This window comes from Schistocerca nitens, unplaced genomic scaffold (genome assembly GCF_023898315.1).
Source record: "Schistocerca nitens isolate TAMUIC-IGC-003100 unplaced genomic scaffold, iqSchNite1.1 HiC_scaffold_380, whole genome shotgun sequence".
NCBI classification, from domain to species: domain Eukaryota; kingdom Metazoa; phylum Arthropoda; class Insecta; order Orthoptera; family Acrididae; genus Schistocerca; species Schistocerca nitens.
The window spans coordinates 760,988-787,943 of NW_026045914.1; the positions used below are offsets into that span (position 1 = coordinate 760,988).

At 40.4% G+C, this 26,956-nt stretch overlaps 1 protein-coding gene across 1 annotated transcript in view; it reads left to right on the forward strand.

Moving 5' to 3' along the window:
- The window catches only part of LOC126230338 (dehydrogenase/reductase SDR family member 11-like), a 64,183-nt gene extending 38,173 nt beyond the window's left edge, over positions 1-26,010 (forward strand). Inside the window, exons 5-7 of the mRNA XM_049942396.1 lie at positions 2,491-2,620; positions 10,946-11,098; positions 25,966-26,010. Coding sequence (XP_049798353.1) covers positions 2,491-2,620; positions 10,946-11,098; positions 25,966-26,010 — 328 coding nt within the window. The remainder of the gene's footprint in view (positions 1-2,490; positions 2,621-10,945; positions 11,099-25,965) is intronic.
- The last annotated feature ends 946 nt before the right edge of the window (positions 26,011-26,956 follow it).

The window sequence follows — 26,956 nt, forward strand, 5'->3', positions numbered from 1 at the left end:
ACCTAAGGAAACAGGAAAATTAGAATTGCGCGAGACGGTATGGTAGATAAAAAAGGTGGAGGTGTGGATTTTAGACCCCCGTCCAGCGACCCCCATGAAAATTTCCTGTGGTTTCTTTGTTCATTTTAAGGCCTAAGCCAGAATAATTCTTTCAAGGCCACCACTGATTTCTTAACGTGATCATTTTAAGCAGGACTAGTGTTTGTCCCTAGTAACCCCGATGTCGACGGGACATTAAAACTTCTTCGCTTAGACCTGACGAAGTGCGGTGTGCTTTCTTTGTGTTCACTTGAACTATAGAAACGAGGGCATACAATTATTGTACCCTACAGATCTGCATAGCCTACTCTCTGTAGAGCACCACGCATTTTCATATATCTGTGTGCTAATCCGTCATGTGCCAAAACCATTGCCGAGTAGTGATAAATACTATGACTTGCCCACTGTTATGACCAACAACATGGTGAAGTGTTGAAACTAACATTCGTAACACTCATCAACCAAAACCTCCACAGAGGAACTCAATGTACAGCACCTCTGGTGTATCAGTTCCTGCACCTGTCGAATCTATCAAACACACTCCTCACACCTAACCCCCTGTTTCGCTCCCATGGTTGGTAGGGAGGAATCTGCAACTTCTTCAGTATCACACTGAAGTTTATGTATTTTAAGGATAGAAAACAATGAGAAATACAGACGTGTTCATAAGGGTGAGGTCACTTCAGTGCCAATACTACCCCCTCTAATTGCGTGTGTTTATGTGTATGGCAGTAAATGATGCGATGGCAGTGGCATGATCACGCTTAATAAGTGAATTAAATTAGCCTCACCACTGACAGTCTCCAACTGGGAGTACCGTCTGGGTTAGTCACCAAGTTGTGACAAATCTCCACTCTAACTTGATCAAGATCGGTGTTTGGAGTCTAATTCTAGCAAGAGTAGATCGTCCGGGTACTGATAATACTTTTATTATAAAAACAACTCTCAAAGAAACAATGCGAAATGATCATTCATTGGCTTAGGACGTTAGCTGCTACTCATTAATCTTAATTTGAGATTTTATTCGACAGAAACATTTAAGTGGTTGACACTGTTTAACATCTAAGTTAAGAAGGCCTCTACCCTTACTGGCATTGGCAGTGAAAGGCACTGAGATCACAGAAATGGAACGCACGTATTCTGAAAGAGTGCCTATCTGCCGAGCCGTGGTGCGTATATCGCCGAATTCAATTCTGTGAAGAACAATTATGGAGCGATAATCTGTAAACTGCTGCCAGTGGTCGTAGAGACAAAGTGCTTTGCGTAGCTGAGAATTCTGACTACACAGAGGACGTAAAATGGCGTCTGCAACCTCCTGGGGTCGAGGCCACTTTCGTGTAATGCCGGACACGAATTAAGAATTCTACTTACTTATTAGACAGGAGTAGAGACTTTCCTTAAGTGTGCGCTCGTAAAGAGGCACTTTGTAATGCCTCCGTCTCCACGAAGAAGCACAGGTTCGTATCTCTGTTCATAGAGAGACGAATGATGCAGTTCCTAGTGGCAACATCAGCACATACGAATCTGATGCTGAGACAGTTCTCTGACACCTCGCCAGCCATGTCTCAAAACGCTATCCACCTAAGTTTATCACTCACTGACACTCACCAGAGAGCTCTCAAAATCGCTGTCTAGCCAATTATGTCCTACCGAGACCACCAGGAGAGCCCCCCCCCCCCGCCGTGAAGCGTCCAGTTGAGAACAAACCACAGCCCCCGTTACAATTGGAGTGCCTTCCTCTCTACACGTCATGAGGCTATCAGTCAACCTCTTTCAGCTCATGATCAGGTCAATAGAAGCTTCTAGAACAAATTACGACCCCATCTGCAATTGAACTAACCGAATACGTTTCTGTGTCTTTTGGCAGAAATGCGGGATGGCACTTCGCATAAGAACGTCTTTCGGCCGTTAGCACGCATTTGCGGCAGGCATCCCACGTACATTCCTTATGCTGAAAAACGCTGTTCGTGGCACTTGTAAGATTCTATGTCTACAATCTCATGCTTTCAGCGTCATCTCGCCTAAGCCTCCGTAGCGACCACAGGTCAATCAAGAGAAGTCCTTTCCACCGGCCTCACGATGAGGCGACTGTCTCAGGCTGTAAACTACCAGCATTCTCCTTTTAGATCCATGAAACGGGCTTCCCAGCAGCTTCCATGTCGATCACAGTTACTGTGAAGTCCCACTTTCGCCTTTCTGCCAGAAAATTACACTCTCGGTTTGCATCTCCACAGAAATGTTAGTATAAGGCTACCCAGCACCAACCAAGGAACGATTAATAATTCGATAGCTCCCGCCCCCCTAAAAAATGCGATCCCCTACTAAGTAAATGAAATACGAATTGTCAAAATTATTCATGTTTGGTGGTTACATCTTGCCAAGTTACACAGTATATAATCTTTATCCACATAGTACAGGCAATACAAGTTTGTTTCTTTTCCTTGTTTTCAGTATAGCTGGTCACATCATGCCATTCGATTCATTGTACTCGATGTACTACGCCAGCAAGCATGCTGTCAAGGCTCTGCTTGAAGGACTGAGGAAGGATCTGGTTGCCAGGAAGAGCAACATACGGTGTGGGGTGAGTTTCAGATGCATTATATTGTTACATTTCAAAGTCTCCGAGCAGGACTGGTGTTTCTTAATTTTGTGGTTACGTAAATATACTTTTCAATCATACAGAATTTCCTAACCTGGTAACTAGACAGTTGAAACAAGTGCACATAAATTGCAGGAAAGGAAATGGAGTAAACAGAAACTTAAAAAGCTCATTATAAGCATCCAGGCTTCGTTATAGACATAGGAAGTTAATTAAATAAACCATTGCTAACACAATCTCACAGACGAATCTGCTACTATGGAGCAGACTGTGTGCCAATCTGAAACTTGCTGTCTGTCTGATCCAATACTCCGAGTTTTTGACTCCAACCTGAAACCTTGACTTCGGTAGCAAGACTCCTACTGACTGACTTACCCACACAGTACCCGTCTCCTTACTTCCGCAGTCCCACTGCCTTCCTCCACTCCCTCCTGCGCTCCAACCTACACAGAAGCTCTCCATGGGCACCCTGGTCCACTGGCCTTCCTGAAAGAATGAATAAGGGAAGAAATGCAATGAAGTAACCCCCTGTTGTTGCATTCATCTAGTAAATACGGCTATCAAATATTAAAGTCATGTAACAGTAATTGTTTATTCCGTGCTTGGATTCCACAAATAATCGGAATTCTCTGGCCTAGTACGAAGAAGACACTGCTCAGCAATTAGACTTGCAGCAAGGAGTTGACCATTTTATATGCCATGCTGAAATCAGTGGTGGGAGAAGGCGAAGGTGGGCCCACATGACTTGTCAGTTTGCCGTTGAGGTTGCGTGGTGCCGCGTGGCTGTTGACAGACAGCCGGTGGCTTTTGTCTTCACATTTCTCTGTAGCCGGCCGCGGCTTTACAAGCGACACTGAGAACAGTTCAATACTCGTCATGTGCGATGTTTTCTCAGTAATCGTTCTGAGGGAGAAACGGTCACTCAACATTTGGCACAGAGCTGCTGTCCCATGCAAATCGATTGTTTGCTGTCTCCCAGAGTACATGTGATGAATTTTATCTGCAGTAATTTACCTGCAAGGGTGACATCCAAGCTATATTTTTGCAGTTGTAGGTCAGGTAACAAGAAAACAATCGGAAAAGTGGGCTGAAAGAAGAACCGTCCGACAATGAACGGAAGCTGTGGATGTCACAAAATGACAGTAGATCTTTGGATGAATGCAAGGCTCAGTCAGTCTGGAAACTGAATACGAGACAGGTTGAAATGTCGCATGAATGCCAAGTCAGAGTGCCCACTCCGAAACACTGTCACCTCCTCACACAGAGTGCGCTCAAATCAACCAATTCCATCCCCTCGAAGGACCGTGCTCAGGAGTTTTCTTCTTCTTCCCCCCTAATCCTGTTTTTGATGGCGCTGAATTTCCCATAGTGTCACCATGTTAATGGTGGGCTCAGTTTCCACTGTAGCACAATAAAGGGCAGAAATTATGTAGCTCCACCCTATCATTCGACGTTACAGGCTGCCAACCACTTCGATCCCACTCCAGAGAATCACTCCACGGCGACCAGTATTGAGATAAGATGTTCCCACGGCAGTCTCTCACAACTCGATGCACCAGTCACTGTCTGCATCAAGTTCCCTACATACTCACACGCCAGCTTTTCGTGAATGGGTTCTGGTTTCTGTTCTGTGCATTGCAGAGTCGCCAAGATGGCACCAGCTCAACAGAAGGTCCGTTAGTTTCTACTGGGAAGGCCTTTGAGGTTCCCACTCAGGTATATCAGATACTTGGAAACTCGGTGTCGTCCATTAGCTGTCTCAGTCTTTTAATGGGACTCTCATTTCAGAGTGAAGTGAAACACAGTCACCAATTTTCAGAGGCTGCCGGGATAGTCCTAATAATAAAGTGTGGCTTAACGGGAACCCTATTGCTCAGAGCGTTGCATACTTTTTAGTACACACAAGAGGTCGTCACTTCATCGCTATTCAAATGTACTTCTCTGTAATCACATCCGTAATATCTTACATGGAATAAAAGGAACCACATTGTTGTCAATATTTTATCAACTTATCTTCAAAGCTATATGCTTCGTCGGATGATAATCATTGAACACTTTTAGTAAATGAAGCCTGGTATGTTGCGTTCTTTCTATTCCACATCACGTTGTGTCTAATTGTAAACAGCATAAGTTCGCGTATTTTACATCCCACTTCGCTGTGTTCCAAGGCCCTTTTCCCTCTCTGCTCCCGTCTATTCTCTACAGTTGGTGTTTTAAATGCTTTTGTTTCGTAATTGGCAAACTGCTCTGTATGTGTGTGTGAGTGAATCTCTCGCTAACTATCTGAAAGAAAGGTTCTAAAATTCTGGTTACCATCTCTGATATAAAATCGTCTATTGCTTCCCTACTTCTGAACGCAAATAGATCCTTGCAAATTACTTTTCTTATGTATGAGATTCCGATTAATCTACAACACACCTGACCGTCTGTAAATTACAATGTATGTGAATAATGGTTCACAGGAATACTCAGGGTGGCTTTATCATGAACAATCTGTCTTACACAATGGTTAACCGTTACGTAATGTAAATGTGCCCCTATCAGAAAAATGCAGATTCTGAATTTATGTGAAACTCTGTAAATCAAAACTGATCTTAATTTCTCTCAAAATGTTCGTTTAGGCCCTACAGTTGTTCCTTATTTGGCAACGGGTAACTCGGCTTTGCTCTGACTGCACTGCAAAAATGATGGGCTGAAATAAATCACTGCGCAGCAGTTTGCCTGTTCATATTACTTGTCAGACTGATTTTTGTTAATTAAACTTTTTTTCCTTTTTTTAAATACAGGATTCGCTGTCCACGCAACAGTGAAAGGCATGACGGTGCTGATCCTCTACCTATCACGTAATACTGAGGCTTCACTATTAATAATCATTAACCAAAGGGTTCGTCAGCTGGTCTCGTACTCCTCCATAATAATCCTTAGATGTTAAGCAATTTGGAGGAATCCGTAATGTAAATTTGTAATTGTTTTCTTCTTAGTGTCAGTAGGTGAACCAACTGCGGCGTCATAACATTGAGATGATAGAAACAGTAAATTTCTTTAAGATTTTTCACGGGGAATATAAGAAACAATTGGAATATTTCCAGTACTAGTATCACTGAAAGCAAATTCACTAGAATGTAATTCTCGTCATGAGATATCTTTCAGTTCTTGAGGTATATGCTTCTTATTAGCTTGTAATGTTCCCAAGAGAGTTTGCTTGTGATTCCTCCGTAGATCTACGGCCAAATCACTTGAATTGTAATATCTGTCTGTGGTGACATGTCACCCTGATTTATGTAGAGGAACCACCAGGCGTTTGACCACAGCTGCAGCGGAATTTTGTTGTTTTGCACCATCATTTCTTTTCCCAGCATAAGGCTCCAGGCTGAGAACATATCTGGTTTTAGTGTCTGTGAGCATGCGTATAAGTATACCGTATTTACCAGGTTTTCCCTTCATGAAGATCTTGAAGGGACGCTTGCTGTGGAACAATGAAAAAATTTCATCAATAACAATGTGCATCCAAACAAAATAATATTCTCGCAGTCATTAATTTATTTTATGAAAAATTACTCGTATTGCAGCAAAGTTATCAGGTTTCCTGCGATCGCTTCTCGACTCTCTACTATCAGATCTTACTATTTTAGTAAGCTGCTGGAAAGTGATTTCGGCTCATGGTAACAGTACAAACAAACCTTCCTGAAGTGTAGGACCATTAATCCGTAACAGATGACTTACTGTCATTCTCCTTCCCCATAATAAAAAAAGTCCTATATACGCCATGAGTTCAATACTGTCTGTCTTGGGTATTTTCTGCCTCAGTGCCTCTTCATTGGTAAGCTTTATTATGATGTTGACAATTTCTGGAGATAAAAACTTTTCGAATGATTCTCTTGTTGTTCCTACTTTACCTTCGCCTTTATGCCCTCTCATTCTGACTATGTTTTGTGCCACTAGTCTTCCAATGTGAGAAGGTTTGGTGCTATAATTTTTTCCAGTGCTTGTAATGTACTTGTCACTAACTGGCAGCTGCCTCGTCACCAGTTTCAGGTTCCCAGTCTTAGGTTCTCTCTCACTGTTCATATCCTCGCGCACAACACATACTTCTTCAGGTTCACTAACTAGTCGTCAGTTTCATCAAATTCAACTTGAGAATCTGTAGATTCTTCCAGGATCTATGGTATTACTCTGTCACTAAGTGACTGTCGCTACATTTCCAATCACAGTTGTATCTAACACTGAACTAAGTGCCCTTGAACAGGAAACAATAAAGACCCAAACGGAAATGAATCATTGTCGAAACAATTGTTGTTGTCAACCCAGAGACATGTACGTTCCCCGCGTTCTAAGGTCACACCATGCTATTATTTGTGGAGTAAGACGACTGTCGTGGGAAGTCGCATTACTATCAAGAGCGGAAGACTTTATGAACAACTCCCTTAAACTTAAATTTTCCGATTAAACTTAAACGAGAAATGTGGAAGAATCATAGAATCTGGGGGAAGACTTCATTAGAGACAATAAATATTTTTTTACAAAATTTTAAGAAATAAAACACCTGACTAGATTTCAATATTTCCAAAAGGAAGGCATAAAGTAACGTATCCCCCCAACCCTTTGGTATTGAGAGGGTAAATATCGGTGAAATACAGTCCATAAAGCTTTTACAGGGCCTTCTGACTGCAAGCTGCAGTTATTTACGTGCTGTGCTATTTGTAATAATAGTAATAATTGCCACTGGAGAGCTTCGTTTATATTTTTTATAGTGTACAACACGACGCATCATCGATGTCCCTCCTAAATTGGTGCTTCAGACTATTTAAACACTTTGAAATACATACTTTGAGGGTGTGAATAATTAGATCCAGTGTCTCTATTTGAATGCCAACGTAGCACATATTTTTCTGCAGCTATAGGCCTGGATAGGGTAGTTTTACGACATCGAAATTTCAGGCCTAATTTCTAAAATGACGACTGTTGATCTTTGCTTTGGGGTGCATACTTCAGACTTTGGTCACTAATTTAACGACTGTATATATGTGGAAATCAACTCACACTTTATTTTACACTGCAGTGTTGCAATGTTGCAACATCAGACAGCGTTTCAACCTCTAATAGAAATGTAAATAGAAATGTAAATTTTTCGTGCTGCTGCTGTGTTTTAATTGACACTGGAGCCATCTATTGTCGTGGTACAAAGATCTAACTATGGACTCGACTTTACAGTGCAGTATTCCGCTGGTGATTGGAGGAATTGGGATTTGCAATTATTTCGCGTTTTCTGGATTTGTGGAGTCGTATTTAAGCTACAGATCACTTTCAACAAATACGAATTTTTAATTTTTTATTTACATTTTCGAAGCAAATGCTGATTTTTAATTATTTACAGAGAAATATCGATTTTTCATGCAGCCATCTGGTAAGTAACAGGAGCAAGTAAGATGTGAAAATGGACTTGCTCTTATTTATGTTTTCAGACGTTGTGGGATAGTATTTAAGGTAAAAATCTAATTTTCAGTGAATAAGAATTCCTAATTTATTACTTATCTTTTAGATCAAATGTCGGTTTTTATTTGTGAATTGAGAAGTATGCAATTTACTCGTTCCAGTATTCTACAGCGAATGAAACTTAGCTACCAACGTGAGGAAAGGCATAGGCAGTCCTTAAACGAGTTTTTGGAAGTTAGTAATGCATGTAAACAGCAGTCGAATCTCGCTCCCACGAATGCAGGGGGTGCTCAACGTGTGTGTGTGTGGGGGGGGGGGGGGGGGGGCTTAATGCAAAATTTCCACAGTGGCAGTAGGTGTGCACAGGCCCTCTCCTCCTTGACCTTGGGACGAGCAGCATGAGATGCTTCCTCGAATGACTGGAGATAAGCAAATACTGATGTTGACATCAGTAAAATATGAGAAGCTCAACTGCTTTATATTTCCCAGAATGACCTCTAGGTTGGGCTCAAGGTTGTCTCTTTCTCTCCTTGCCCTACTACTTCTAGAATGGACCAACTTTGTGTTATAAGATATTTGCACTTAAATTTTACTAACTCAAATGGAAATGAGATTGAAATGAGGAAAGCAGTGGTGTAAGTGGCTATGATACTGAGAATTTTGAAAAGTAAATAATAAAATTATTTAGAGAAGATGAAAATACAGCTGGATAAATGCAGTGGTCAATAATACAATTATTCTGTATCTATGAATGGCAAATACATAGGTTTGCAATCAGGAAGTAAAGCATTTTACCTAGATACTGAGTTTACATGTTGTTCATTACGCAACAAAATTTGCTACGAAATGATTCCGTCATGAATATGTAGGAACTGCAACAGTTTTACGACAAAGGGCCATGAATGTATGTGTTCTTCAGTGATTACGTGTTTCAGAGATGACAAATAAAAGAAACTGATGAACTAACAGACGTGTTAGGCTCTGAGGAAACTGTGCCCAACTAGATGAACTTCCAAATTTGATTCATTCCTGCTAAACAGAATTTCATACACATTTTGCAATGCCTATCCAGTACAATTTCGGGGAGCAACGAAAGAAGGGATAGAAGTAACTTTTAATTTGTTAATGGATGGAGACATTTGAGTGTGTCATGCCTCTTGTATTCCACATTAAGATTTTGGAAAATGCTGACTTAGTTTCTAAACTACCGCATTCTTCTACTACTGATCTTTCTGAGCGCGGGTTGCTATTCTAGATTTGTTCCTCCAGACACATTCAACAACCCCCGCCCACCAAAGTTGGTTGCAGTATTCCTGGGATACTGTGTGTGTGTGTGTGTGTGTGTGTGTGTGTGTGTGTGTGTGTGTGTGTGTATGTGTGTGTGTGTGTGTACCCACGAGCATAAAGCTCTGGCCCTATACTTCCGTTTCACTCTCTCGCCAGATCAGCTACCTAAAGACGCACGTAGAAATAATTTTACCCATGTTTCAGAAAGAGTGCCTAAAAGTAGTGCAACGAGTCTTTATGTAATTTTACTTACGTAACATAACTTACTAACAGCTATGGATTTCTCAAGGCATTTGGCCGAGTAATGCATGTACAAGTTCTTTCATTAGCTAAGAACACACACCATTCTGTGGATGCACTAAACACTTACTCGAAAGCATCTGTCTCACAATACTTACATACGATTGGAAAAATAGTAGCTCGTTATTCAGACTGAGTAAGATCAGGCTTGAACTTTAGTGTACATAAGCCAAACATACGCATCTCTTTGGATTGTCGAAGATGAATTCATACAACATACTAATCAAACTGAACCACTGAATTCTCAAGACAGACGCCATCAAAAAATAAGGAAGTTTACTAAAGTCAACTTCATACTTTCGATGACGTCTAAAATACGACGTTTAGGGTACACTAATTAAATTATGTAATTGAAAATATTCTCTGTTTATGAGTTTAACACCTTGTGAAAAGTGAATCTGACCTAACAACTCTTCTTTATGTTTTCTAGACTGAACAAGTCATGTAATTTATTGGTAAAACCTTTATTTCACAATGTATGAGGGCTAATTTGGAAAGTAAGGAATGATTGGTCGCGAAATGGAAACCACAGTGAAAATCCGATCAGACTTTCCACAAATATGTTGGGCAGTGTCTCTAGTATGCCAGTAGATAGTGTCAAGTTGCTCTTTCTAGTTCTGAGCGCACAATGAGTACATAAAGATGCCCAGAGAATGGTGACTTCCACAAAACATGATGTGTGCCGGGAGTTTTTGGCTTCTTTTCATGCAACTCCACGGGACGTAACTGTCATGCATTATCTTCTTCATGAAAGTTTCCGACCGCACACTTCAAGGACACTGAGGGCGCTCCTGCAGCGTTTTCCATGGGAAGTGTTTGATCACCCACCATTCAGCCCGCAATTTGCTCCCTAAGATTTTCGTCCCTGCTCAGAGGAACTGCCGGCTATGAAGACAACATTTTGACACAGACAATGAGCTGCAGGCCAGAGTAGAAAATTGTCGGAAAACACAGTAAGCTGCCTTCTTGATGAGTGTATTCTAAAGTTGGTACAATGCTAGAACGGACGTCTAAGTCGGAGCGGCGACTATGTACAGAAGGACGTGGAAGTTGTAACTAACTGTTCCAAAACAAACATTTTTGATTTTCACTGCGGTTTCCACTTTGTGACCGATTGTTTCTTACTTGCCCAATAACCGTCGTACGTTTAATATACTTGAACTAAGATAATAAGTTTGAGAAATATATAAATGATCCCTAGATAAATAATAAATTTCAAGGGCAAATAAAACAGTTTTTACAACTAAGTAATGTCTTCTGTTTGTTAATCTTTGATTTTTGTTTTAGGAAATATCGCCAGGAATTGTGAAAACAGCTATATATAATAACTTAAAAAAGTATTCGCTTGAAGCACTGGAAAATATGCATACACCTATGATGGAACCTGAAGACATAGCGGATGCAGTTATCTATATGTTATCGCAACCTCCACATGTTCAAGTACGTACTGACAATGGTCATAAAAGATGCAGATAACCTTTTCTGTGTATAAAATATTTATTTAATTAGGCATTTCTTCTTCCTACGAAAATTACAGACTATCATAGGTAATTCAACATCTTGCACAGGTTTTTTACACTAAAAAGATAGGTGTTCGAAGTTTGATAAAAATTTCATTAAGTTTTATAATGTTAATAAATAAAACATTGGTTGCTACAAACGCACACAGCCCATTTCAGATAAATATTAAATTTACATCAAGGGCCAATAATAATAATAATAATAATAATAATAATAATAATTGAAGATCCACCTCGAGATACGATAACAGGATGTAGAATATTGACAGTGTAATAGCGCTTATGAGGAATTTATGTGACACAGATGAAATTGACGTAAGTGGAAACAAGTTATTGGGTAAGAAACAAAGTAACATATTTAGTTCTGCTGATTCAAAAGGAAATAAAGGAGTGTATGAAGAGGATGAGAACAATAGGACAGAATTTTCAGCCATTTACGAGTCAAAAAGAAAAGAAACTTTGGTCGGCAACATTACTATGATCACTGCGACTTATTGTTAAATGTAGCAGTATATACCAGCAGTAAAATACCACTATTTGAGCACAAAGAATGCAAATGGACTGCTCTATAAAAGACTTTAACTGAAAAGTGGGTAACCAACTGTGTCAGTCCTCATTTCGACGACCTCACCAATGATTTTGGCATGTGAAATATTCGCACTATTTTAATACACAACATTCTATTTCCTTTTACCCAGTCCCTCTTAGTACCGATGCCATTGTATTCATCATCTCCCTCTCACTGCTACGTCTCCTTCCCATGTCTACTTCTTCTCCCATTGGACATTCTCCTGTTTGTCTCTCTCCCATTGCCATTGTCATCATACCCTTCTCTCGCTCTTCCTTACGACTGTCTCCTTCTTTCACTTTCATTGTCTCTCTCTGTCACACTGCCATTGTTATCTTCCTTTTCAGCCACTGTTGTCTCCTCTCCACTTGTACCCTTGGGGGTGGTTTCCCTGAGGCTTTGGTCTCTAGACTAGGAAACTTAAAAGCGTGGGTGGTGTGGGAGAAAGTGGGCAGGCTATTCTTGTTAACTTTTGTTGAGTGGGAGGGAGGATGGGAAGGTTCCAGACCTCTAAGCCTATGTATGGTTCCACTCATCTCTCTTTCTGCTTTCCATTGTCTCCTCTTTCTTTAGTTCCCACTATTATAATATTCATCCATCTCTTCCTCTTTCGCTGCCACACCCCCCAACTCATCTCCCTCTCTCTGTTGTCTAATGTGAGTGTCTCTCTGCTACTGTCTTGCAGAACAAGAAAGCGTGAATATGTTCCCATGCCAAAAACTTTTGGTGGGGAAGGCGGAAAGGGAACTGAGGCAGCTGGTTCCCCACTTCTCTCTGAACCTTTTACAGAGTAAGCGTATTTGTCTTGTCTGCGCTCCGACAGAAGAATTGTTCAACTAATTCCCTTCTTTGCCCTGTTACAGCAGGGTGTGCTGCTTGTATAAGATGAAGTCTGTATCTCAGTAAAGTCTTGACATTTTACTTATATACTTCGACGTATTTACATACTACCACACATATAAACGAAAAATAAATACACATATCGTAACGTTAAAACAGAATCGTTTTCCGTCCAATATAACTTTACTTTACAGTCCTTTACAAAGAAGAGCTCAATATTTTTAGGCTACTCCTACAGTATACCGAATCATGCGGTGTTTGAAAGTACAAAAATTTCGTACTACAGTTTTTTGTAAGGTGATTACGGCGTTAAGAAGCACCAACGAATACTTTCCAGCTCAAGATAGTGACGTCAGAACCCTTGCAATGACCCCAGAACCCTTGCCATGCGGTCTCTACGTCAGTTAAAACTACATTTACGCCTCAGTTCAAATGTTTTACTTATGTGCGGTGAATTTGAACCTCTGGATCCCTGTAACACATGTTAAAATCGAAAAAAGGTTTAGAAATTCCCAGAGGACATCATGTTAAGGACATACGATAAAATTTTCAACGATTTACCATTACAGAAGCGGCCAGCAGCACAACTAGTAGCATACTTTTGGTGCCCAAATACACAGTGTTTAGGGGTTTTCCCAAGTACAGCCATAGAAAAAGACTAAAATAATAAATTCCACACTAGACTACACCTGATTCTAAAGAACCATACAATTTACTCAATAATGTGAACATTTTAATTATTATCAACAAAATAGCCTGTGCCATAGCTAAATTTAACCATAGATCATAAAGCAAATAACCATAAAAGGAAATCTTAAGGAAAACAAATTTTCAACATCAATCCAAATTAAAGAGATAATACAGACATCAACAGAAACTTTTCTGGGTATGGTGCCATTCTAAAAAAGCGGATAACAGCAACACAGCAGTTATTGTGTATCGAAGTGACTACAATTCCAACCCAATCGAATTTTTTGTATCTAACATTATCACTGAACTAAAAAGAGACCACACCCCTAAATTATAACGGTCAGCTGAAAAATTCTTAAATTTTAAATTTTTTACTAACCATTAACGAAGCCCAGTACCGTGTTGTAATGAATAAACAGTCCACGAGGCTAAGGTCACAACCTAGGATTCACAAAAGTGGTTATCCTATATGTCCAATTGTAAATGTTATAAACAAGCTACGACACAAAATACCACAAATCTTAATAATACACTGAAGAAATATTAAACTATCGAAAACAGCTTTTCAATTAACAATATTTTTGTGTTAATCAGCAACATTAAGTATCTAATAACGCTAGACACTGCAGTATTTGCCTCCGTTGACATAGCAAACGTCTACAGAAATATATTCTTCAAATACAACCTGTCAGAAATACAAAAGATTTTTATCAGGTACAGAAAAGCTAATCAATGGAGAAATTTCTGAACTCAGGATATCGCTTGAATTAATGTTGTAACATATGTTTTTATTCAGTGGTAAGTATTATGCACAAGATACTAGTCTGGCAATGTATAGTAATTTGGTGTGTTTGCTTGCAGGCTTATTTGTACATAACCTACAACAAAAACTATTAACTCATCCACAATATCCCGCCATAATTATGTGGTATAAAAGATACGTGAGTTACACAATGGCACTTTTCATTGGTCCAAAAGAAGAAGTAAATAATTTAGTTGATGACATGAATGAAATGTACTTAAATATCAGTATCATATTTGAAGATCAGGGACATGAAGGAATTAATTTGATTCATATGACTATTTTCAGTATTTGTAGTCACAAGAACAAGCATACCTCCCAAACATATAGAAAATCCACCACTGCTGATGTTACAATTACCAATAACGCATACCATCCTGACCAACACAAAATCTATTCAGGTCATCTTGTAAGTGCACGCTATGCAACACCATGAGTGAAGCAGATGAATGCAAATAAATGAACATACTTAAATCTATAGCCAAAAATATATAACAGTTCCCTCATAAACACCCTAGTTGAAAAATCGAAAGTTAACTTAAGCAACTACCACCACCATCAGAAGCCAAGAAATAAATGACAAAATTTGCCCACCTTACATTTCTTGACAAAGTGTCATACAAACTTACAAATCTTTTCAGACCACATATTATAACAAATACCGTTCCACACAATCATTAAACTATAGAATAAGAGTTGTTCACATTAATACAATGGAGAGTGGCATCGAAAGGGTGACATGCTCCTGTTCTTGCTTCTGTACAGGACAAACGGGAAAATTTTTGCAATGTGCTACAAAGAATATAAAGAGGACTTTGGATGCAAAAACTTAAATAAGCCCAGATTTGCATCGCATATTTCTCATCATGAACACTCTATTGGTAATATCAATAACAATTTGTGCCCCACATATTATAAACAAAGGGTTATGGGAGAGATTTACATTCACAAGCTAAAATCATCTCAAAGAATCCTTAACGAACAATGTGAATTAATGTAGAACTTTTTCTTTCAGTATTTTGAAGACATCCCAGACCAAAACAAAAAAGGACTAGAATGAGAAAAGGCTTAAAAATTTGGAATGAGGATATAATGAAAGCTGTCAAAGAAAAACAGGATGCATATATAAAATACTTAAGCAACCCCACTATTGAGAAGTAACAATACTATACGGAGAAAGGAAATAACGCTAAACGCGTAGTAAAGAAAGCACATCAGGAACAGTGGGATAGGTTTATTTCTAATATCGTACATGATATCCATGGAAGACCACAAATGCCATATAAGGTTGTAAAAGCATGAAACACATCAGAAAGAGATAAAATACAAATAAATTGTGTTGAAGAAGAAGAGTGGATAAATCTGTACAGCGAATTGTGGTATGATGATAAAGCACAAGAAACAGAAATTGAACAACTAGAATAGAAAGGATTAGATGAAATCAGTCTGACGAATTAACATCTGCACTAACATCACTTAAGAACAGAAAAGCAACAGGAAAGGACGGCATTAAAGCTGAATTATTACAATATGGAGGAATGATGCTACCAAGGACTGCTACATCTCTTCAACCAATGTTGGAAGAAGAAGAGTATTCCCAACGACTGGACAATGACTACAGTGATATCAATTTTTAAAAAAGGAGATAAAAGCCTATGCAATAATTACAGAGGAATAAGTTTACTGGACTCAGCATACAAGGTGTATGCTAAGATTTTAAATACAAGACGTAAAAACATAGCAGAAGCAGTACTGACTGCATGAGGAACAAGTGGGTTTTAGAAAAGGACACTCCTCAATAGATGCGGCTTTTATTCTACAACAAATAATAGAAAAACGAAGAGAGTGTAATAAGTCAAAAACATTGCTTTTATTGACTTTAAAAAAATCTTTTGTCAATAGCAATCGACAGAAACTTTGGGAAATAATGATGAATTGCGGATATCCAAAGCATTTTGTAAATGTGATAAAAAGTTTATATCAAGACACAAATATCAGCCTAGATCTCAATGGTGAAACAACTAAGGAGATACCAACTAACATAGGGATACAACAAAGTTCTGCATCTTTCAAACTTTGTCCAACACCAACATTAATGAAATAATACATATATGGAAATCAATATTTCATAAAGGCATCTACCTAGACAGAAACATTCTTTTAAATAATTTACTATATGCTGATGAGGCAGTGATCCTAGAAGATAAGGAAGATGACCTTCAGAAAGGAAGCTACTTGCTAAAACAAATAAGTGAAAAATTTACCATGGACCTTCAGAAAGGAATCTACTTGCTAAAACAAATAAGTGAAAAATTTACCATGGAACTTTAAAAAAACTAAGACAATGGCCTTCATGGGGAAAGAACCAATCGGGACCAAAATACTGATAGATCAGAAGATTTTACCACAAGTGAACCATTTCAGTTGCCTTGGATGTAAAATGACACATGGCTACAGCAGAGATATTGAAATGAAGCTAAATAAATTCAACTGGGCATGTGGAACAGTTAACAGGTACCTAAAAAACAAAACCAGGAAATACACTCAAAATAAATTTTACAAAACTGTTGCAGTTCCCACACTGCTCTATAGAAGTGAGACCTGGATGATTACCAAGAAGCAAGAAAGCCGGGTTGAGGCACAAGAAATGAAATTCCTTAGAGGTATTAGAGTTTGAACAAGAGAAGGCTGGCGAAGAAATTAAGATATTAGAAAACTGCAAATCTTTAGACTCAAAATTCGAGGTTACAGAAGAAAATTTAACGAACATCAACAAAGAATGGAGAGTGAGAGACTTCCCTAAAAGACAAGAAATTATAAGTCCCAAGGGAGAAGAGAGCGAGGAATACCCCGACAGAGATGGGTGCCATAACAGGCAATTCCTGCCTAATACGGAAAGAGAAATGGAGGTGATAAGAAATATGCATCCTCTTGCATAAATTATATTCTCATAGTCACATAACAAATATGGCGTAGTGTAAACCATTTGCTCTTTAATTACATACTTAATATTTCACTTTGTTTGTTTGTCTCTTGTGTGACTTTTTAATCTACATCTACATCTACATTTATACTCCGCAAGCCACCCAACGGTATGTGGCGGAGGGCACTTTACGTGCCACTGTCATTACCTCCCTTTCCTGTTCCAGTCGCGTATGGTTCGCGGGAAGAACGACTGTCTGAAAGCCTCCGTGCGCGCTCTAATCTCTCTAATTTTACATTCGTGATCTCCTCGGGAGGTATAAGTAGGGGGAAGCAATATATTCGATACCTCATCCAGAAACGCACCCTCTCGAAACCTGGCGAGCAAGCTACACCGCGATGCAGAGCGCCTCTCTTGCAGAGTCTGCCACTTGAGTTTATTAAACATCTCCGTAACGCTATCACGGTTACCAAATAACCCTGTGATGAAACGCGCCGCTCTTCTTTGTATCTTCTCTATCTCCTCCGTCAACCCGATCTGGTACGGATCCCACACTGATGAGCAATACTCAAGTATAGATCGAACGAGTGTTTTGTAAGCCACCTCCTTTGTTGATGGACTGCATTTTCTAAGCACTCTCCCAATGAATCTCAACCTGGTACCCGCCTTACCAACAATTAATTTTATATGATCATTCCACTTCAAATCGTTCCGCACGCATACTCCCAGATATTTTACAGAAGTAACTGCTACTAGTGTTTGTTCCGCTATCATATAATTATACAGTAAAGGATACTTCTTTCTATGTTAAGGGACAGTTGCCACTCCCTGCACCAAGTGCCTATCCGCTGCAGATCTTCCTGCATTTCGCTACAATTTTCTAATGCTGCAACTTCTCTGTATACTACAGCATCATCCGCGAAAAGCCGCATGGAACTTCCGACACAATCTACTAGGTCATTTATATACAGTATATTGTGAAAAGCAATGGTCCCATAACACTCCCCTGTGGCACGCCAGAGGTTACTTTAACGTCTGTAGACGTCTCTCCATTGATAACAACATGCTGTGTTCTGTTTGCTAAAAACTCTTCAATCCAGCCACACAGCTGGTCTGATATTCCGTAGGCTCTTACTTTGTTTATCAGGCAACAGTGCGGAACTGTATCGAACGCCTTCCGGAAGTCAAGAAAAATAGCGTCTACCTGGGAGCCTGTATCTAATATTTTCTGGGTCTCATGAACAAATAACGCGAGTTGGGTCTCACACGATCGCTGTTTCCGGAATCCATGTTGATTCCTACATAGTAGATTCTGGGTTTCCAAAAACGACATGATACTCGAGCAAAAAACATGTTCTAAAATTCTACAACAGATCGACGTCAGAGATATAGGTCTATAGTTTTGCGCATCTGCTCGACGACCCTTCTTGAAGACTGGGACTACCTGTGCTCTTTTCCAATCATTTGGAACCCTCCGTTCCTCTAGAGACTTGCGGTACACGGCTGTTAGAAGGGGGGCAAGCTCTTTCGCGTACTCTGTGTAGAATCGAATTGGTATCCCCTCAGGTCCAGTGGACTTTCCTCTGTTGAGTGATTCCAGTTGCTTTTCTATTCCTTGGACACTTATTTCGATGTCAGCCATTTTTTCGTTTGTGCGAGGATTTAGAGAAGGAACTGCAGTGCGGTCTTCCTCCTTGAAACAGCTTTGGAAAAAGGTGTTTAGTATTTCAGCTTTACGCGTGTCATCCTCTGTTTCAATGCCATCATCATCCCGGAATGTCTGGATATGCTGTTTCGAGCCACTTACTGATTTAACGTAAGACCAGAACTTCCTAGGATTTTCTGTCAAGTCGGTACATAGAATTTTACTTTCGAATTCACTGAACGCTTCTCGCATAGCCCTCCTTACGCTAACTTTGACATCGCTTAGCTTCTGTTTGTCTGAGAGGTTTTGGCTGCGTTTAAACTTGGAGTGAAGCTCTCTTTGCTTTCGCAGTAGTTTCCTAACTTCGTTGTTGTACCACGGTGGGTTTTTCCCGTCCCTCACAGTTTTACTCGGCACGTGCCTGTCTAAAACGCATTTTACGATTGCCTTGAACTTTTTCCATAAACACTCAACATTGTCAGTGTCGGAACAGCAATTTTCGTTTTGATCTGTTAGGTAGTCTGAAATCTGCCTTCTATTACGCTTGCTAAACAGATAAACCTTCCTCCCTTTTTTTATATTCCTATTAACTTCCATATTCATGGATGCTGCAACGGCCTTATGATCACATTGCCAATATAAGAACATACCTGCAGCTAGGAAAAATGACTTAAATATGTTATCTGTGCTTGTATTCTCTCATGCAGAACCCTTTCGCCGCAGATCATGAGTAGGAAAGACAGACATCTACCGATTTCATATTCTTTGTAATTACGTCCAGTGTTTCCCTTCTGTGAATAAGTATCAAACCAGGCGTAGTTAACTGTTGTGTATAATCGATAATGTGCATTGTGGGAACGTGTTTACTCTGGATATCACCATGCAGTGCCCTGTAAGTACCCATAAAATAACAACCTTTCCGTTTCGTTACTAATTACAAAATTTTCGTTATCTTTGCCAGCACTATCACCACGACGTCTATATACATTTGGTGTACGACATAATGTTGATGTAATATGTACATTACGTTATGAACCCGCAGTGGCTCGAAAACTAGTTGATAGTACAATAAGTCGTATCAAAACTCCAAAAAAGCAACTGACTGCATATTTATATGCAAACAAATCGAAAACTCATTGATTAAAGGAGAACATGTGCCCGCCTCTGATGTTTTCGCTGTCGACTTGTCCATCCGATCAAAGCGTAAACTGGTTATGTATCCCACTTGATACAGTCTTTCTTTTGCCCTATGTACTTGTAGCCACACTCACTCTTCTTAGTTGACAGTTAGTCGGGATATAATACATGGTGACAACTGTTGAACTATATGAAATACCGTTCCACATAGACATTAAATTACAGAATAAAATTTTTTCACATTAATCCAGTGAAGAGTGGCATTGAAAGCCTGGCAGATGCAAATTAACATGCTCCTCTTCTTGCTTCTGTACAGGACGCAAAAACTAAAATAAGACCAGATTTGCATCGCATATTGCTCATCATGAATACTCTTTTGGTAATATCAATAACAATTTGTGGCCCACATATTATAAACAAAGGGTTACAGGAGGGATTTACATTCACAAGCTAAAATCACCTCAATGAGTCCTTAACCAACAGTGTGAATCAATGTAGAACTTCTTCTTTCATAATTTTGAAGACATCCCAGACCCAAACAGGAGGAAGCCTGTAGGAAGAAAAGGCCTAACAATTTGGAATGAGGATATAATGAAAGCTGTCAAAGAAAAACAGGATGCATATATAAAATACTCAAGCAACCCAGCTATTGAGAAGAAACAATACTATACGGTGAATGCTGATGCATAGCAGGGATAATCCTGTAAATGCGAATACGGCATTAGTAATGTGTTGCTTAACACAGTCACATCAATAAAATATCTTGGCGTAACAGTGCAGTTGGAGTTGAAATGGATTCAGTAGCTCAGACTGGTAGTAGGAAAGACGAATAATCGACTTCATTTCATTTGGAGAATTCTGAGAAAAGTTGTTCATCTGTAAAGCAGATGGCGTACAGAATGCTAGTGTGATCCATTCTTGACTACTGCTCAAGTGTTTGGGATGCCCAACAGGCCGGATTAAAATAAGACGTGGTATCAGTTCAGAGCGTGCTGCTAGATTTGTGACCCTTAGGTTCGATCAGCACAAAGCTATTGCGGAACTGAAATGGAAATACCTGGAGGGACGACGACCCTGTTTTCGTCTACTGCAGATCAAGTCTACTGTCACCAACGTGCATTTTGCTTAAGGGACACGAAGATAAAATGAGAGAAATTCGGGGCCGTAACGAGGCTTATAGGCAGTTGTTGTTCCCTCACCCTTTATGCGAGTGGAACGAGAGAGGAAATAAGTAGGATAGGAAATGTATATTACGGTGGTTTTCTGAGTACATACATAGATGCAGAATGTGGTAGAACGACGGTGAACCACGAATGGTCCACAACGTGGTGGACCTCAAGCCTCATCACAGAATGGTGAAGCCCGAGGCTTGCCCACTTCGTGAAGCAGGCTAGGCGCGATTTGTGGCAGATGCGACGACGGAGCACAATGCTGGTGCACGCACAAGTGTCTGCATCCTTCAACATGAGCCTCAACAGCAGGCAACTCCCAGGCGTTCCCTCATTAACCGAAGCAATCACGACTGCAGCGGGCACGGGATCGTCGTGACTGGACCTTGGATCAATGGAGAAGTGTAGCCTAGTCGGATGAATCAAAATTTTTTGCGTCACCAGGTTATTGGTCGTGACGACCTCTTCGCTATGGATAGAGGCCGGTTGGGGTAGTATTGTTCTGTGAGGGACATTTATCTCGGCTTCCATGGGACTGTGGAAGTTATTGAAGGCACCTTCGCAGCTGTGAACTGCGTGAACGTTTTTGTGGAACACCTACATCCCTCCTTGCTGGACGTACTCCTCGACGGCGGTGACATCTGGCACTAGGATAACTGTTCGTGTCACAAGTCCAGAACCGTGCTAAAGTTGTCTGATGGGTGTTACAGTGCATTCACATGACTCTCCTGTCTTGATCATCAGTTTCAACTGATCTGAAACATATAGGACATTGGGCCCAGATTCGTTCCCAGAAACAGTAGGTTTGTAATTTGTGGGAATTGCCTGACCTGTGCGTTGCTATCTAGCGCCACATACCTGCAGAAACCTACCAAGAACTTCAAAATTCCATGGAACGCTGAATGGCTTCTGCATTGCGCTTCAAAGGTGAACCAATACGCAGCTAAGCAGCTGGTCCTAATATTACGTCTCATCAGTGTAGGTGTTTCTATGAACGCTGTTGGGGATTTAATGGAATTACATAAATGATTGAGCCGTTCTCAGTACACGCTCGATTATCCCCGTTCTCTTTTCATCTCACCTGCCAAGACTTACAAGAGCGTGAAGAGAACAGATGGAGATACAGTTCTGTCTCACTCTCAATAAAGTGCTGTGACATTGAAATGCATTACTTGCCCCAGCTTTATTACAATTGTTATATTTGTTAAAAATAAAGTTTTTGTGATTTGGATTCTGGACATTGAGTTGACTCTGAGCAAGGCAGGGTTGAAGTTACGTCCGAGCCGTACTTCTTTCACATCAAAGACATCGCACATATTCTCAGCAGCTGCCGGGCGGGTGGCCAGAATGTGGGAGCGAATGGGCATCAGTGAGCAGCAGGGACACGCAGTGTTGCTCTCTAGATGATTAACCGCGCGTGTGCGCCATATACTGCCCCAGAAAATCACCACGGACACTTAGTCAGACAGCAACAATTTTAATTAAAATGAGAAATTGTAGCCTGAGTACGGGGCTGACTGAAAAAAGAAAACAGGATTTTAACACTAACTAATACTGTAAAATAATATCAAAGGTACGCAGCCTAAGAGGATGGCTGTCTAAAATATCTTTTCATATACACGCTGGTGGACTCTTGTTGCTAAATACACAATCTTGAAGGAAAGTGATAGTAACAACGTTAAATGATATTCCCGAATGTGGACCGCCAGGTGGTGGTTACTATTGTTCTTTCAGTTAAAATGCTTGCTACGTCAAGTCAGTTCTGTTGAATGAACAGTAAAAAACTTCCTTTCAGCTGTACTATGGAAAAGCAAAGTCTTGTAGAACGAATATCTTTCACACGTTCATGTTACAACAGTCTTTATTCTTTTGAGAGTTGTTCTTCCTGTGAAGTCTTCTCACTTCGAGTAGAGAGGAGGTAAAGCTAACTTTGCAAGCGTCCATGGCTGGAATAATGAAAGCAAACACCTTTGCTGCTGGTATTATTTCATAGTCTGTTCCCTACTCGACTGTCAATACAGCTTTGATAGCCCTCAGAGAAGTTTTTTATCGACCGCAACCTATTTCACCTACCTGAAGCTTCAGTAAGATCTGTTCCTTACTCCGTGCCATTGTCGTTTGCAGAAATGCTGGAATGTCTCATAACAATGCAAATATTGGACACAGAGAGATTGGTTACTGGCCGGCCAGAGTGGCCGAGCGGTTCTAGGCGCTACAGTCTGGAACCGCACGACCGCTATGGTCGCAGGTTCGAATCCTGCCTCGGACATGGATGTGTGTGATGTCCTTAGCTTAGTTAGGTTTAAGTAGTTCTAAGTTCTAGGGGACTTATGACCTCAGAAGTTAAGTCCCATAGTGCTCAGAGCCATTTTTAGATTGGTTACTACTACGTCAGTTACGGTGACACAGTTCTGGTAATATGATCTCTATTCTGAAAGCCGTTTCTTCACAGACCTGCACTGTTCACATGCTATTGGAGAACATAAACAGGAATCAGTTTCACGACCAAACCACTCAAATCTACCGATCGCTATTTCGCGATCAATTTTAGTTTCTTCCTTTTTTTATAATCATTTGTACTTCCTGAGAAAGTATGTGAAGCACTCAGAACACATGACCGGATATCACTGTAACTTCGCACCATCGGTGGGTATGTCAATGGTCAGACTTCCAAATTTGTGACTGGTAGAACGGGGACCGCGGTGCGTCAGTGTCGTTCATGTCCAGCGCTGTTACCAGTCCTCATAGGGTTTACGAGGTGCATGAACAACGCCAAGTGCTGAGCGATCACTGTGAAAGCCACATAGATACCACGTACTCGAATGACACAGCGGTATCAGCGCATGACAAAAATACGAAATGCCTCCATTTTGGCGCTAGGGCAAATAGTGCAGCGTCCAGATTTGCGATGTTGCCTTTCATTGGACGGCGTGGTAAATGAGGCCGCGCATTCTTGTTATCAAGGTTCCGGGCCTCTACAGCAGACCACGGAAAGGGAGAATCGCCGAATCGTGCACACATCCGCACCTGTCATCCGAGAGAGGGTACTGAACATTCCGTCTAATCTCGCACCGTGCTGAGAGACCAGCAGCAGGCAGACTAGGGAATTACCGTCCCCTGCGTAGGGTAAAGTTACCAACACGACACAGGTGGGTGCGTTTGGAGTGGTGCCGTGACTAGAAAGCATGGAGTGCTGACGAATGGCGTCGCACAGTGTTGAGGGATGAACCGTAGTTCTGGACGACCCCTGATGATAATCGCCGGTGAATATGGCGGCGAACTGGGAAGAGGTCCCTTTCCTCCAGTGTTTCGAAGAGGCATATATAGTGGTTTTACTGCTAAGTCTTCGTGTGAGGATCCATCAGCTGTTAATTCAGTCAAGGCTGGGAGTTGGAGAAACTCTGACAGCAGAGCGGTACATAGCAGACATCGTGGGTCCTCAAGTGTTATCACTCATGCAACAAAATCTTGTTGTCATTTTTTTAACGGGACACTGTACTTCCACACATGGTAGTGATTCTGTGAACTAAAAAGTGGCTCTGAGCACTATGGGAATTAAAATCTGAGGTCATCAGTCCCATTGAACTTAGAACTACTTAAACCTAACTAACCTAAGGACATCACACACATCCATGCCCGAGGCAGGATTCGAGCCTACGACCGTAGCGGTCGCGCGGTTCCAGAATGAAGCGCCTAGAACCGCTCGGCCACTACAGCCGGTGATTCTGTGAACTGTCTGGGGTATATTGACTTACTCCTGTGGCCAGAAAATCCACTAGATCTCTCCTGGAAAAAGAATGTGTGTGGCCAGCTCGGTCATAAACTCCGTTCAGTGCGAGTTTCCAGGGTATCAAGGAGCCGCTACTGAGGGAGAGGACACAACGTCCTTATGGCACACTTCCTAACCTAATCTGAGCATGCATCCGTGTCAAGGAAAGTGAGGCTGTTATTGAGGCCGTAGGAAGCGTTACTCGGTACAGGCGTCACCACGTCTTCTAATGCGGCGTCTATTTTTTTTTTCTTTTGTTCCAATGTGTTATAACTGCCGCTGGAAGGCAAAACTGATGTTTCAGCCAAGGTTTCTGCGACCTTCCCCTGCGAACGCATCGGGTTTAGTCATCTAATGACAATGAACGACAATGAGTGCTCGGAAGCCTGAAAACTTGTTTGTCAGTTGACATAACAGATAGCACCTTAAAGCAGTTGTTCACACAACTGGAAGTGCTTTTGGGAGTTTGTGTTTGTACGATAATACATATGTGCTACTAATGCAGCATTTTAAAGCTCTGTTTCTTGTTTTCTTACTGGCTGTGACAGACATATTTTCTAATTACAGTATATACCATATTTATGTATTTACTAACTTGCTTAATATGTGTACACTCCACACACATGCACAGAATTAAAATTTATAAATGACAGTAATCTTTCTAATACTGTCTGCAGATTTTTCGTGCTGTGTACAGTTGTAGTAATCAACGTCAGAAACAGATTTTATTACTCTCATATATTAAAAAAATTATTACATAATATACTGCTACAACGATATTAACGTCTCGACATCGGGCGTGACATGACATGACCTGCCATGTTATAACTGATTCAGGCCAAGGCCTAATTAGGAGTAATCTCATTCTAAGATTTTAACTTTACCAAACAAAAAATATACAAAACCCGTAACTGACAGACAGCAAGGTAGAGTGACGAAATACTGAATCATAGGCTAAAGACGAAGCAACATTATCTACTGATGATGGACTCACCGTATCCGAAACGCAATGCGACTTAATAAAATACTTGTCACGAATTTAGATGTATATCTTTGCAACTGGACTCAATGACTCTAATATACACACTGCTACTACAGTTGGTGAATATCATACTGTAAAATGGCTTTAACAAAATGTGTTATGTCTTCGCTTTGGTGCATTTCGATTTCTCAGTTGTTTACGTATGTGTCTTCTCTTCTGTGTGCTTGTATAACAGAGAATAATTTTCCTTTTTCTGTTGCAGGTCTACGATATTATCATTCGTCCAACAGGAGATTTATATTGCTGACGAAATATTAAAGTGCTTCATAAAATTCGCCAAAGACTCTGCGTATCCTATTAGAGCAGCAGTACTCGAATATACGACGCAAAATGCAATAGAAAATCTGAATGCATAATATAAGTGTAAACAACCAAGAAAACAGTTTCTCTGTATAGTATTTGGTAACGAAATTCTTCAGAATATAGCTTGTTGTTAAACCTTCAGCTTTCATGAATAGCGATGTTCAAATTGGAAACAGCTGAGAGAGCCTCCGACCGGGAGACTACATCTGTGGCATCATCAGTAATACAGTAAAAAAATACACAGTGGAAAATAAACGTGACACACGCTACAACAGAGACAAACTGAATCAGTCTATGGATGTGAAGCAGCCCCGTCAATTTTCTGAAGATCATGGGTTAATAACTCGTATATTAACAAACTTCATTAACATCAGTCTTTTGTTATGTGTCTATGATCGTAAGGTTCTTCTGTTACAGTGGAAGATTAAAAATTAAAATATGTATCAAACGTCGGTGCCATCAAATGTGAGTGACTGATTACTTACGAAACAAGTCACATAAATGGATGTGATTCCCAGTTTCAGAGGTATTCAAGACCAGAGAAATCATGACAAGAAATATATGAAGAGTGGAAAATGTCAACGTTCTAAACATATTTTGTTTTCAAAATGCGTTCTCAGAGCTCTTGTGATTTTAGTACTTCGTTTCATGACATTGGACTTGTTCCAAATGTCAAATCACGGAATAAATCTTTGCAACATCATTACCAGAAGCTACATGGTCTTTGTGAGAAGCAGTGCATACCTCAGCAGTTCCATCAGCTGAAATTACGAACTCGTCCAGCGGTTTAGATGCATACAACTGACTACTGTGAACTTAAAGACGCTGCTGAAACATTGTCAGTGCAGGCGGTAAGATCTCCAAATGCCCTCTCTTCAAGGTGTATGATC